A 14,675-nucleotide genomic window follows, 5' to 3' on the forward strand; every position below is an offset into this window, starting at 1 on the left:
TATCGTCAAAAAGGTCCTCCGCTACAATCGATACGTCGTCGAAGACATAGATGGGCACCAGTGCTCACAACGCAAGTATTCAACAATTGCCACATCTGAGAATATGAAACCATGGTGCAACCATTCCCAGAGATTGATGGCGAATGCGATGATGACGAAGAGCAGCCAAATCGGGACGATTTTGAATGTCAGGAGAGGCCGAGCTGTCATCACTAGTTTATTATTCATTTCATTCCACTCATACATATATATATTGTTCTCATTATTACTGTTCTATATACATATTCATATTACTCTGTACAACTCAAGTCAGTTGCATTTGAACTACCAATAAACAAACACGCATAAATCCAATCGGTTGTCTGACAAAATTAATAATGAACAATGAATTCAAATAAAATGACCCAAGGCGAACATGTTTTAAAATTGTCCTCAAGTTGTTAAAAAAGCAAATAACCTAAAAAATGTGCCGATTTTAAAAAAAATTGTATATTGCGATTGGCTGAAAGAATAAGCGAAGCCAGTTATGCAAAATTCTTTAGTAGGTTCTAGGGGCATAAACACTCCTTTGAAATGATTCTTACCTCATACTTAAGTTGAGGATATACATATGTACGTATGAGAAGGGTTTGAAAAATGACTTGGGCTTACATTCAAACATCTGTTGTTTATTTGCGAAACTATACAATAGCATCTGAAATGTAAATTTTGATTTTCACTCTTCATACTTCAACACCTAAGACTCCCGGTATGACATTTCCTAAAGTTGGCGGCCCTATCCAAAACTAGTCCCTTGGAGTGAATCACATTGATTATAGCCTACCAACCAAGTTAAATATCACCTACACGTTACGGCTCCTTTCACATAGGCACATATATTTTTCAGGTGAGGCTTTGTGCTTCGCAAGAATACTCAAAGTGGTAAAGCAAAAGCTTTCCCAAGAAAGTCGAACTAAAGACCGTGTGTGCTACTTCCCAAACGTAGTGGACAGTCGAACTGGTCTGAAAACTGAAGCTACGCGGTCATCCATAATGAGCTCTTATATCACAAGGCCGGAAAACAACAGTTAACATCTTTCAACTTAAAATCGGTCGACTTTCATTCTAAAATATCGTTTTGATTTAACGAAGACTATTTAAATCAATATTGTGAACACAAATGTGGTCTACAAATTTGGTCTACATTTTTAAAATTTTATCCAGGCTCCTTGTAAAATTTTAATTATGTAGATGCGCCGAGGATTATACGATTTTCACCCATGAGTTACGCAATGACATCCACTTCGACTGCTTATGATTTCGAGGACGGCATCCTTGGCCGAATAGTCACTCCCTAACATTTCAAGATGCTTCTCTGGTGTAGCTCGGCAGCATAGCGCGAGAAAAACATCCGTTAGAAAGTCTTCGGAGCTACACCTAGAGCTTCTAGGAAAGTGACGTCGGCATGGTCGGGATTGCTACTCTTCGCACATCGGGAATTGTAGCTCTTAAAAACAGCCGAAAAAACTGGAGGCGCCCTGTGCCACGACAGTCATGAGTATTAATAGACCTTTAATAGCAACCGTAAGTCGCCTTTGTGTCCGCGACGATTATTAAGAGTTAGCCCCAGGTGAAACTACGCATTGCACGAGATATATAGACAAAAGTGTGACCATTTTATGTATCTCTATTTTTTTTCAGCAGACGCAGCAGTACCAATTCCAAAGACCTGGGTTGGGTTCGAAGCCTCTCTGGAGTAAGTGAACGAGGGATAATTCCTCCGCAAGGAGCTACCCCTGAAAATTTTTGAACGATCTGCGAGATTTTGAGGCAAAAAACCCGGATCTTTCCGAAATGGCCGAAACGTCGATTTCCTTAAATAGATACAAAAAAAACTTTTCCTAAATATTATTTTTTTGAATAGAAAAATCAAGATTTTTACAGTGAGAACATCGGCGTACGCCGGCGCACCGCCCACGCCGCCGCCGCCGGTACATAATAGAGCCTACGCCGCTGCCGCCGATAAAGTGATCGGCGTAAACCTCTAGTACCCATAGAATGTGTTTATGCAATATGGATATCAAATGAAGGCTGTTGATGAATGCTATAGTACAGGATGACTTTCATACAACTGGGAGCCTAGGGTCTCGAGATATAGCCCAAAACGTGGACCCGGGTACCCCTAGAATGTGTTTATACAATATGGATATCAAATGAAAACTGTTGATGAGTGCTATAGTACAGGGTAATTTTTATACAACTGGGAGGCTAGGGTCTCGAGATATAGCCCAAAACGTGGACCCGGGTACCCCTAGAATGTGTTTATACAATATGGATATCAAATGAAAGCTGTTGATGAGTGATTTAGTAGAGGATAATTTTCATATCCCTTGGTAACTAGGGTCTGGAGATATAGGCCAAACGTGGGTCCGTGAACGCCGAGACAATGGTTTTACATTGTGGGTATCAAATTGAAGCTGTTGATGATTGCTTTAGTACCGGGTAATTTTCATACCTATTGGTGAATAGGGTCTCGAGATAGAGGCCAAACGTGGGTCCGTGAACGCCGAGACAATGTTTTTACATTGTGGGTATCAAATTGAAGCTGTTGATGTGTGCTATAATACAGAGTAAGTTTTACACCGCTGAGTGACTAGGGTCTCGAGATATAGGCCAATACATGGACCCGGATACCCCTAGAATGTGTGTGTATTATGGATATCAAACGAAAGCTGTTGCTGAGAGCTCTAAAGTTCATTGTGATATTCGATTTAGTCGCATCAACCTGGCAAAACTGCTTATGCATGCGGAACCGAAATAAAGACAAGAATTTATAATACCCACATACCTATTTACATACGTCCTATTCGATTTGCCTGAAATTTGGTATATAAATTTGCCTATATTAGTATTTACGATGCTTTTTTCCGGGAAGTATACCAGAGACGGACTGGGACTGGGATTGGGACTAGGACTGGGACTGAGACTGAGACTCGGAGTGGGACTGGAACAAAAAAACATACCACCCTCTGGGACTGGCAATAAGAGATGAAGGGGGGTAGGGCAGAGCTAGACGAAAAAGCTTATTAAAATGTATGCAGATCGGCTAAATTTAGGGCAGAACAACGTCTGCCGGGTCTGCTAGTATATATATATATATCTATGGTTAATTATTATTAAAAACTAAAATTAAATTAAAAAAATTTAATTAAAAATTTACTTTCTCTTAAAACTCTCTTTGATTTTTGACATTTTCTTCCCGATATTCTCTTCCGTACTAAGTACAGTACCAAATACAAAAATAGCAGCGGCTGTCAATATTTTAAGAACAAACTTCTATGAGATTTGTAACTAGGACTATGCAAACCAATCCCACAAGCGTTTTCGAAAAAAATTCTAAAATCCGAAAAATTTAACGAAATTTCGTACTTTTATTTGGAGTACTTTGCATTTTTTGAGCAAGCAGTTTTATAGTCAATCAACTTAAGCCTCACAAAGTAAAAGTTATAGGCCTCTAAAAATTCGCATTGCTATTTGAAAATTTTTTTTTGTAGGCGGAGGAATGTCATAGACGCCCTTCGGAAAATAATTTGTTTCAACATTTTAGGTGTATTATTTACTAAATTATCAGGTATTTTGTGTTTTCCAAAATTTGAGTCAAAATTTTTTTCGATACTGATGATTTTGATATATTGAAGTCTATATCTATCTTGATTCCTTTATACCTGTACAATCAACCGTTGTCAAATCAAAGTTATAATACCCTGTGTACAAGTACAGCTGGGTATAATGACTGATACAATTTGCTAAATAGTTTGGCCTGTTATTCTTTTGCACGCGGGCAGCGCCGGATTAACCTTCAACGGGGCCCTAGGCAACCATCACTTTGGGGGCCCTTTTTCACGTCCGTTCTCTTCTTCTTTCGATTAAAAAATGCAAACTTATATCTTTCATACAAGTTTTATTGCCACAATGTAATAATATCAATAAAATTACTATCTACATTTTGATCATGTCGTTTTCTACAATTGTTTTCGTCAAATCCATCAACTATATCATCATCGATTTTGTTCAATGGATTTGACTCAATGCGAAGTATATATACCTAACATCTCGAGTCGCTCTTGTCGCGTTGTAGCTCTTTATGAAGCTTTGATTCTTTTTAATTGCGAGAAAGATCGTTCGGCAGAATGTTAAAAAATCCGAAGAGCTATTTCTGTGTTAGGAAATACATCGGCTAATTGATCTTCCATTAGAATCTTATACAAATGACTATAAGTTTTTTGTGCATCAGTGTATTTGGAGTTCACGTAACTTTGGAATTGTTTCATTTCAATTAAAAATTCTTCCAAATCTCTAGAATAAAAACGAACGAAGTTATTTATAACTTCGTGGAGGTCACCATCGCTTAGAGAAAAGTTGATGAGAAATGCAAATCTCTCTGAAACTTCCATATACACTTTCGCACGTCGTTTCATTTCACTGTGAAGATTGTCGATGATTTCGAGGAAACCTTTTATCCTAAAATCATCGCGAGGCGAAAATTCTACTTCTGGACTTCTGGAGCATTTCCGTCTATAGGTTAGGTTTTTCTACGACGAGTACGTTTTACGAATTCTGTATAGCCTACACCAGGTAATAATTGTTTTGTTTTTTCCTCGAAATCATTGAACTTTTCACGGAATGAAACTAACCTCTCTTCAAACAATCCGTACAAAAAACGTTTGAAAATCTGCTTTTTCACTTTGCAATGACTTACTCACTGAACGCATAGCAGCCAAAATAGAGTTCCATAAAATCAACATGAAACTAAATTCGAATTTTTGCATTTTATTCGCGATACACGACGCCTCATAACGAGTATCAGTATTTTGTGATTAATCATCAGCAATGATTTCTAGAGCCTCTAATATGATATCAAATGAATCGTAAACTGCATTCGTCGCATTCGAATGTGCTTCTCAGCGTGTAGTTGACAATGTCTTCAAAGTTTTCTCATTGTTTATTTTATTTTTTAATACGCCCCGACTATAGGTGGAAGCCGAAAAAAATTATATGATGTCTGCATAATGGCGAAAAAACTACTGCATAAAAACAACACTTCACAGCATGCTCTCCAACCAAATTAAGCGAATGCGCGGAACAGGGAACATAGATCGCATTCTCATTCAAACTCAATATTCTTGGTTGCACACCTTTATACTTTCCGGACGTTTTGGCATATTATTGTCCTCTACAATTTTGAATATCTAAACCACAGTCTTCAGAAAGAAACTTTAAAGTGTGATTCGCTAAACTTTATGACCTTCCAACTGGAGAAAAGTTATAAACCCTTTTTTGATTTAATATGCTCTCCTCTCACTTCGGTACACTTCTTTGCACGCTCATAGAATTTGTCAAATGAGTCGGAAATGTCCTTTTTAGGAACCTTGTCTAATTTGTCGGTCTTCGCCTTTTGAATGCGGTCAATTGAGTTTTATTTATTTGAGTAAAATTTATTTTCAGTTTTGATTATATTTTTTTTCACTCTCTAGAATTTTGTTTTAGAAGTCTTTTTCTCTTTCGGGGGCCCCATAAAATCGGGAGCCCCAGGCAAATACCTATTCTGCCTACTTGTTAATGCGGCCCTGCACGCGGGTGCACATTAGGGCGGGTCGATTTAAAAATCGCTCATTGCTCTGTGAAAATCGTATTCTAGGGATCAAAATAAGAAACTTTGCCGAAGGAACCATACCTTTAAAACGAATTCTGATGTCTTCCAATTTGGGTCGAACTTTTGGGTAGGGACAAATTTTGAAAAATCCCACTTTGACCCATTTAGAGTGCTCCAATCGAGTTCAAATGTATGACCGACCCCCACTAACTTTGGAGGCCGCACCCACCGATGCCAGTGGCACACCCCCTGGAACCCCCCTGGGGGTTCACCATACAAACATTTCAAAAAATCGCCGGTTTTGCACTTTACATGAAAAAATCAGCGAAATGCCTATGTTTTTTCTTTTTGGAGTTTATTTTTCTCTTTAGAAATTTATTTAGTCAGAACATATGTAAATGAAAAAATGAATTTAACTTAGTAATAGAAAAGAAATTAAAAAAAATTATTAGAAATTAGCGTTTTTACAACCCTTTTAAAACCAAGGCATCACTGTGATGCATTTGCATGTCGTAAACATAGTTATGTGGGTTTTTTATTCAACCGTTTTAAAAAATGAAGGTATCACTGTGACACAATTGCAGATCGTAAAATTGCTTGTGTTGTTTTTTTTAAGCCACCACAAGACACAGCAGGTAGAATTGAAATTACCATTTCATTCTTATTACCTCTTCTCGTAGACCATATATAACGCAACAGTTTTTGTGAATGCATTAAGTCGTTGTGAAGAACTCAAAGTGTGAAGTGCTAATTTTAGATAAAAAACTATTTCAAAAAAAATAATAAGTGAAGTGACCATTCCAAATCAAAAAGTTTACAATGAATCCACCATCCTCCACACCGCAAGATGAAGCAACTACATCAACAACTATCGACAACCCAATGAGTCATATACCCAAGCATGCTGTTACTGTTTTTGGTGTGTCTACTGATTTAACTGATCTTAATTTACCAACCCATCTGGATATCTTGAGATATTATTTTTACTTAAGCGAACGTGCTAAAACAGAACAAAAAAAGTTTTCCCATAAATCATTCACTATTCAAGTACAAGATAAGTTGATTGGAATTTGGGAAAATCTTGGTATGGAAATAATGCTGAAAAAAAGTGTATTTAATAAATTGAATAAATTGCTTGACAAGTATCAAGAGCAAATCAAGAGAAGAAACAACACCCAACAATTTACAGAGTATGTAAAATCTCTGGAAACAATTTTTTACATTGGAACATGTAAATGCGATTTGAAGGCAGCTCCATGTGCATGCGGCTGGGTTCCCGAACGCCTCAAAGAGTTCATGCAAGATCAACATAATCAGAGAAGACTAACAATGGATGCATTTATGATGAAACCTGAAGAGCAAGGAGCAAAGTCTATGTCATAAATGCCAACATACCAAGATCACGATGATTCAACATACGCACCGCCACCGGTTCAAGAAGATATGGATAGAAGCACAAGTTCACAATACACAGAGAGATACGATTGTTTTAATTTTGCCTTGGTATGTGACAGATTTGGTGTGCCTGACAGAGTAGCATCAGCTCTTTTGCAAGATTTTAAAATTAAAGATAAGCATGGGAAACCTCTCATCATGGATAACTCGAAAGTAGGCAGAGAAAAAGAGAAATGCAGTCAAGAAGTGCTTCGCAAACGGTTAGATGATACCAATTAGTTAGCGTTTTCAATCGATGGCAGAAAAGATGATAGTTTAACGATAGATAAAATTGATGAGAAGTATCATACTAGGATGGTAAAAGAACCTCATCTTGTTATTTTGAGAGAACCCAATTCTGAATTGATTGGTTACGTTAGACTGGAACATGAAACAGCTGAATACAAAGCAATCAAATTAAATGGTTTTTTCTACGATAAAAATATATCACTGGATGCATTAATTGGAATATGCACTGACGGTGAGCCAACAAACACTGGCCCACACGGTGGAATTATACGACGATTCGAATTGCTGTTAAAAAGACCATTGCATTGGTTCGTTTGCCTTCTACACTTCAACGAACTTCCGTTTCGGCATTTGTTTGAAGCTTTGGATAAATCAAGCAGCACTGGACCAATATCGGCAACCGGAAAACTGAGCCGTCAAATCGAAACTTGGGAAACTCTTCCGGTAAGTTATTGCTATCACTCATTTATTATAATTGTCAACCATTTTTAATTATTTTATTATTTTATATTTTCAGGTGGTGGACGGCTTCCAGAAAATTGAGTTGCAAAATATGCCCCCCGCTCCAGAAAAAATTGAATTTTCCACCGATTCGAAGTACGCAAAATTGTCAATCAAGTAATTAAAGATAATTCATATTATGCGCATTCGGAAAATATCTTGTTATCAATGTTGTTTGATGATAGCAAAGAAAAGCGCGATGTGCCATCAAGAAAATTCTACGCTATCGAACCGATGTTTACGAGCCAATGGAACTTAGAGTTTATAAAAAACCAGATATAAACTTTAATTGCACAAGTTATACGGAAATGATCAAGTTGAATGATATAAATATCGTATTTGAACCACCATTCACGCGAAGCATTCCGTACGATACATTGAAAGAATATTTAAATCAAGATGATCCACCGTTTAATGATCCAAAAATTCCATCACACATACAATAAACGGAACGACATGTTCAGTTGCTAGCTAGCGTTTCCAAACGGGCTATACCGGAAAATGTAGAGGCTGTTATGGCGACGACATTAGAGAGCCGTGCGAAATTGCCCAGACTTGAAAGTAAAAAAAGACTTCAAACAATAATTTTTTTAAGTTTCTTTTCTATAACTCACTTAAATTAACTTTTCATTTACATATGTTCTGACTAAATAAATTTCTTAAGAGAAAAAAAAGATATTATTATAAATAAATAATAAATATTATTATAAATAAATAAATAAAAATAAAGAAAAAACATAGCCTTTTAGCTGATTTTTTAATGTAAAGTGCAAAACCCGCGATTTTTTGAAATGCTTGTATGGTGAACCCCCAGGGGGGTTCCAGGGGGTGTGCCACTGGCATCGGCGGGTCGGGCCTCCAAAGTTAGTGGGGGTAGGTCATACATTTGGACTCGATTGGAGCACTCTAAATGGGTCAAAGTGGGATTTTTCAAAATTTGCCCCTACCCAAAAGTTCGACCCAAATTGGGGGACATCAAAATTCGTTTTAGAGGTATGGTTTCTTCGGCAAAGTTTCTTATTTCCTAGAATATGATTTCCACAGAGCAATGGGCGATTTTTTTGCCTCCCCACAAATCGACCCGGCCTAGTGCACATACTTACGTAAATAACAACACAGTCCAACACACCTCTCTGAAGTTGGTAAGACAACTTTTACGTGGAAACGAATTACCTATTGCCATAAATTTTCCGTTATTTATCAGTAAACAAAAAAATTTGCGGGCATATTTTAGAAAATATCGGGTGGCACGCCAACTTCACGTGAAGTTAGCGTGCCACCCTCAGAAAACTACCTTAGAGACCAGTATGGAAAATAATTCTTGCACCTGAATTTTCCGTAGATAAGTGGCATATTTTATAAAAATATATAGGCGCATAGTAATAGTCAAAATAAGATAGGTTTTAAATTTAGTTACATCTTTTTGATATAATTTTCTGAGCTATCTGTCAAATAAGCTGCAACTAAATATGAAATCTATTTTATTTTGACTCTGACTATGCGCTATAGTCTTAAACTAAGAAGCTACCAGATGGCTGTTGGGTGTTCAAACGACAATAACTCTTCTAATATTATTTTTTTGTGCATACAAGTGCTGGAAAACATATAACTGATTTTGTTAGCGCAGCGCCAATATTCATGGCGTTATACTTAGATAAAAAATTACTTTAAGTATTACAATCCTGACTTTTTGAGTCCAATTCGAAAATACAATTCGAGTACAAATTAAGAACTGTGACTAAAGCTTAAATGATATACCACACAAATTACACAGTGATACAAAAAAGACAAAAGTGAAAATATCTGAGAGGTGATGCCTTTTTTCTAGTAGATTTTGAAAATCTAAAAATGACTGCATACAAGATTTTCACCAGACAACCCCAAATTCGTGGGTAACAGCCAAAAAAACCGAGATTTCGTACCTTGGATCTACTCCGATAACTTTGTATATAATAATAATAATACCGCTTCAGGATCTTATAAGAATATATTTAAACCTTTTCAGCGATATATATGTATATTTACTAAGAAAACATAACACAACTTTGAAAACTTTCCCAATAAAAACAATTTTTTTCAAATTTTTTCGGGTTTTGTTAACTTTGGTGCTATTTGTATGCACTACTTTATAAGAAGCCTATATATCAACCCTGAATTGCATCACAACTGGAAATAAATTATAATTTCAATGTGTATTAATTTTTTATATACATTAAAAACTGACTGAAGTATTATAATTTTAATGAAAACAAATATTAAAAAAATTTTAAATTTTAGAAAAACGATTCAAAACTGCTTATATGTCCCATTGTTGTTTAAGTTTAGAGCCACCCTTTGCAGACTAATATGAGTGTAACGTTTGTAGTTATCCATCGATTTTAAACTGTTTACCAGTTTTGGATATACAACTTCAGTCTTAAAAATGACATACACAATTTTAAGAATATGTGTGGACATCTGTGGGTATTGACCCAACAGCAGCCGTTGCAAGCTGATTGCAGCACCTTATTTGGCAAAACCCGAAAAAATGTGTCCATTGGAAAGGCCCACATATCTTCTTATAAGATCTAGAAAACGGTGAAAATCTGTTCTTAACCAAAAATTTATAGGCTCGTAAAAGGGTGTCCGGGGGGAAAATCTTGTATACAGTCTTTCTTAGATTTTCAACATCTACTAGAAAACGGGACCACTTCCGAGATATTTTTTGATGTCCCACAGTGTTATAATAATTAACTTATAACAAGCTCTATGGCGAATCAGAGAAGCAGCGTCAACACCATTTTCTTTATTTCTTAAAATCGCTTACTAAACAATTTTTAAGGACAGTGCCGATGCGGTACGGAAATTAATTGCTGTATATCCAACGAGGAGGATGATAACGCAACAAAGCTTTTTTGTGCCTTGAGAGGTAAACTTACTGGAAAAAATATGCGGAAAGCGTCCACTTCGTAGTATTAATAGGAAAAAAGCAATAAACGAAATTATGCATCAATAACTTTATGTTTATAAAGCCAAAAAACGAAAGGAATTCCAACAGCATGGGGATTCAGATCCTCCAATTTTGCCAAGTGGCGATGTCTTGGCCAAAACTGTGTCAGAATATAAGACATCAAAATATCTACACAAAGATCCAGTTCAAGCGTTGTGTACGTTGAAGAGAAGAGCCAAAGAATCAATGTTATTCAACATATTGGATGTGATCCTTTTTTTTATACATATTTCTTCTCTAATTTCCAATTAAAACTTTGGAATCTTTACTCGGATCTGGTGCCTTTAATTCTTGATTCAAAATCTGGTATAGCTACAAAAATTGTGCACGCTTATAACACGACTCTGCAAAAAAAATTGTGTTCTTTGTCCTAAAGTTTATTTCACGATTTTCTGTTTTATTATTAACAAAAACGAAAAGAAAATACCATTTCGGTATAAAATTTGCTCACGTAATAGTTATAGTAACAATACTCAAGACGCTAGAGTGATAACTAAACGATCAGGTGTTTTGTACAAATCTAGAATAACCTAAGATATCGTCGCGAAAGTGTAAATATGAATCTGATGCTTTTTGTTATATATGTGGACAATTTATTAAAGTTCGAGATATAAAATATGAATTAAATACTTCTCTCATCCTCATCATATTTTGGCTGTCCTGTTTGGAATCAATACAAGACATGGGCTCCACACGTTTCTTGTAGTTATTGTAAAAGATGTTTGGAATGTAAGCAAATTAAGTAGAGAGTAAGCAAAGAAAGTAGACATATTGATTTCTCTTTCTATATTTTAGGTTGGTATCGAGGTGAGAAAAGATCTATGAAATTTGCAACACCAAGAATTTGGCGAGAACCAAACGACCACGTTAAAGACTGCTACTTTTGCATTGTGAATCCGAGTAATAGACGTAGAAGTAGAAGTGCAAAACCTATCGAATATCCTGATCTTGAATCTTCTTCTGCTCCAGTCGCACACAATCTGACACGACCAGTACCAGAGCCACCGAAAAAATTATTGCAGAGAAGTGGATCATCTCTTAGTTATTATAAAAGCAATGCCGATATGGAGTCTTTACTGACACCAGAACAACGAAAACATCATTTCATCACTACTGAAGATTTTAATGATTTGATTAGAGATTCAAATGTAGCAAAAAGTAAAGTAGATCTTTTATGCTCTTCTTCGAACAACGTTATCAAGGCCAATATAATGAAAACATGATGGGATACTATATTTGGGGTTTATTGAGGGATAGTACATGTGAACATAAAAGAAAAAGTAAAAGTGTACACTTTGAATTCATTATCCACCTTTTTGTAAGTTATTTCGATATTAAAACTTAATAAAAATCTTTATTTGAATTATTTCATTTTCAAGTAAAAATTAAAACCACCGATTTTGAAAAATTTCGTTCAAGCGGTTTCCGAAATAGGAAAGCAAACATTTTCATGCCATATATATTTTTTTTGTTAAATTAAGACCTAAAGAATTGAAATTTAATGCTTTGAAGTCAAAGTCAAATTTTGTGTTGACCCGTGTAATCGGAAGTCAAATAGTTTATGTCTCGATGTTGGAGTTATAAATTGTAAGGTTGGACAATATGCTGTATGTGCGGGTATAACAGAAATGCAAGATACAGTTAGCATTCGAACAATGCTACTACGTATGATACAGGCTGGAGCGAACATCCCAAAGCAGTGCTTATTTAATACTATTTAATTTAATATATTTACGCATAACTGACGCATAATTTTGTCAGATTTGTGACTCTTCTAGAACACTCCTTACTGCCGCCATCAACACTTTTAATCGTTTTAGAAATATTGAAGAGTATTGTGATGATTTTTTTTGAAAATCCTAGCTTAATGGAAACGGTGACATTAATAAGTATAGATGTTGCTCATTACATAAAAATTTGACAACATTTTTAAGCAATAAATCAAAACGAATCAAAGTATTTTATGTGGCGTGCATAGGCCGATTAATTAAGTGATGCCAAGAATATTATAAAGAAACTTTTAATAGTTTCTCTTAGTGAAACGGATGGATACCAAAAAAATGGTTTAACAACTACATGCGACATTAGCAAGAATGAAGTAAAATTATTAATTACTACGGATCGTGATTACAGAGATGGACATAAAAAAAAAAAAAGTTTATGAAAACAGTGTCGACTAAGTGGCAGCCGTGGGCTGATCGCCTTTGACATGAAATAGTGGAGCAAATTATAAATGAAGAAGGGGATAATGAAAATGCTCAGGCAGGGCAAAAAGTACCGGATAAGCTAGTAAATGAGTGCAAGCATATTCTTATGTGGACAACCATTTTCAATAAAAAATTTTAAAACAGTCGGCGAAGCTCTAGTGCTTCCGTGGAAATCGAGTTTAGAAAAAATAAACATGGCGTTTTTAAAAAAAGGAAAGACAACAGTGGTTTTCGAAAAGTGGCACGCTAACTTCACGTGGTGCACCATAAAAAAAATATGACATTTTTTTTTCGAATTTATAAAATATGCCACTTATCTACGGCAAATTCACGTGCAAGAATTATTTTCCTAACTGGTCTCTAGGGTGGTTTTCGAAAAGTGGCACGCTAACTTCACGTGAATATTGCACCAAATAATATGTTCCATAGGCAAACAAAAAATGCCCCGCACTAGCCTCTAAAGCATAGGTATTGGTTTCCGAAGTTCGAAATAGCGCCAATCCTTATACATTTTTTATTCATTTTGCTTTTCATCTTATATGGGGCCAAAAAAACAGATATTCTAAAAAAATTAGAATAAAAGTTGTCGGACCTGGAAATGCGACGTATTCCTATGCATTTTGATGCGCTGAATTCGAATACATCCGAGTTAGACGGTATTAATCATGTTGCGATCTGAGCCTAAAAAATCGGAAAAAAATCACGGGCGATTGATAGTTCTTTGGGGTTAGGGCCAAGCGGGACTCGCTGGGCCAATTCTGACAGCAGATTCGGACATTAGCGCATCAAGAGCACTTTACTAGGTGTGTCAACTTTTTTTGTGTACCTTTTTTTTAAATCTGTCTTCTGATCCCTTTAATATCTGCTCTATGATCTTGAAAAGAAAAAAATATTTTACAGAGCTTAATAAGTAAAACAAAATATGAGATACGGTTTCAATTTCAAACTTCGCAAGCCGAAAGCTATGCTATAACTTTAACTCTAACTTTAACTTTAACTTTATTTTTAACTTTAACTTTAACTTTAACATTCACTTTAACTTTATTTTTAACTTTAACTTTAATTTTCACTTTAATTTTAACTTTATGATAGAGATCCAATTTTATGTATTTGGCCTCTTGCTAACACCGAACCTTTTTCGAACCTTTTCGAAGCTTTTTTGACAAATATCCGTTACGGTTTTTTTTGATTTAGTCGCCAAGACCGCTATAAAATCTATGCAATAGCTTAAAAATGATTTTGTCGTATAGTGTGATAGAAAAAACAAGTAAGGAAGGTTAAGTTCGGGTGTAACCGAACATTACATACTCAGTTGAGAGCTATGGTGACAACATAAGAGAAAATAACCATGTAGGAAAATGAACCGAGGGAAACCCTGGAATGTGTTTGTATGACATGTGTATCAAATGAAAGGCATTAAAGAGTATTTTATGAGGGAGTGGGCCATAGTTCTATAGGTGGACGCCATTTAGGGATATAGCCATAAAGGTGGATCAGGGTTGACTCTAGAATGCGTTTGTACGATATGGGTATCAAATGAAAGGTGTTAATGAGCATTTTAAAAGGGAGTAATCCTTAATTCCATAGGTGGACGCCGTTTCGAGATATCGCCATAAAGGTGGACCAGTGGTGACCCTAGAATTTGTTTGCACAATATGGGCAT

At 35.8% G+C, this 14,675-nt stretch overlaps 1 protein-coding gene across 3 annotated transcripts in view; it reads left to right on the plus strand.

Annotated features, from left to right (window-relative positions):
- The window catches only part of qless (decaprenyl diphosphate synthase subunit 1 qless), a 169,457-nt gene that overhangs the window by 74,955 nt on the left and 79,827 nt on the right, over positions 1–14,675 (plus strand). Inside the window, exon 1 of one of the 3 annotated variants that reach the window (XM_067763334.1) lies at positions 11,943–12,123. The exons of the other annotated variants lie outside the window; for them this stretch is intronic. Coding sequence (XP_067619435.1) covers positions 11,980–12,123 — 144 coding nt within the window. The 5' untranslated portion in view covers positions 11,943–11,979. Of the gene's footprint in view, positions 1–11,942; positions 12,124–14,675 lie in introns of those variants that run through there. 3 annotated transcript variants of the gene reach the window in all.

This window comes from Eurosta solidaginis, chromosome 1, assembly GCF_040869045.1.
Source record: "Eurosta solidaginis isolate ZX-2024a chromosome 1, ASM4086904v1, whole genome shotgun sequence".
Taxonomy (NCBI): domain Eukaryota; kingdom Metazoa; phylum Arthropoda; class Insecta; order Diptera; family Tephritidae; genus Eurosta; species Eurosta solidaginis.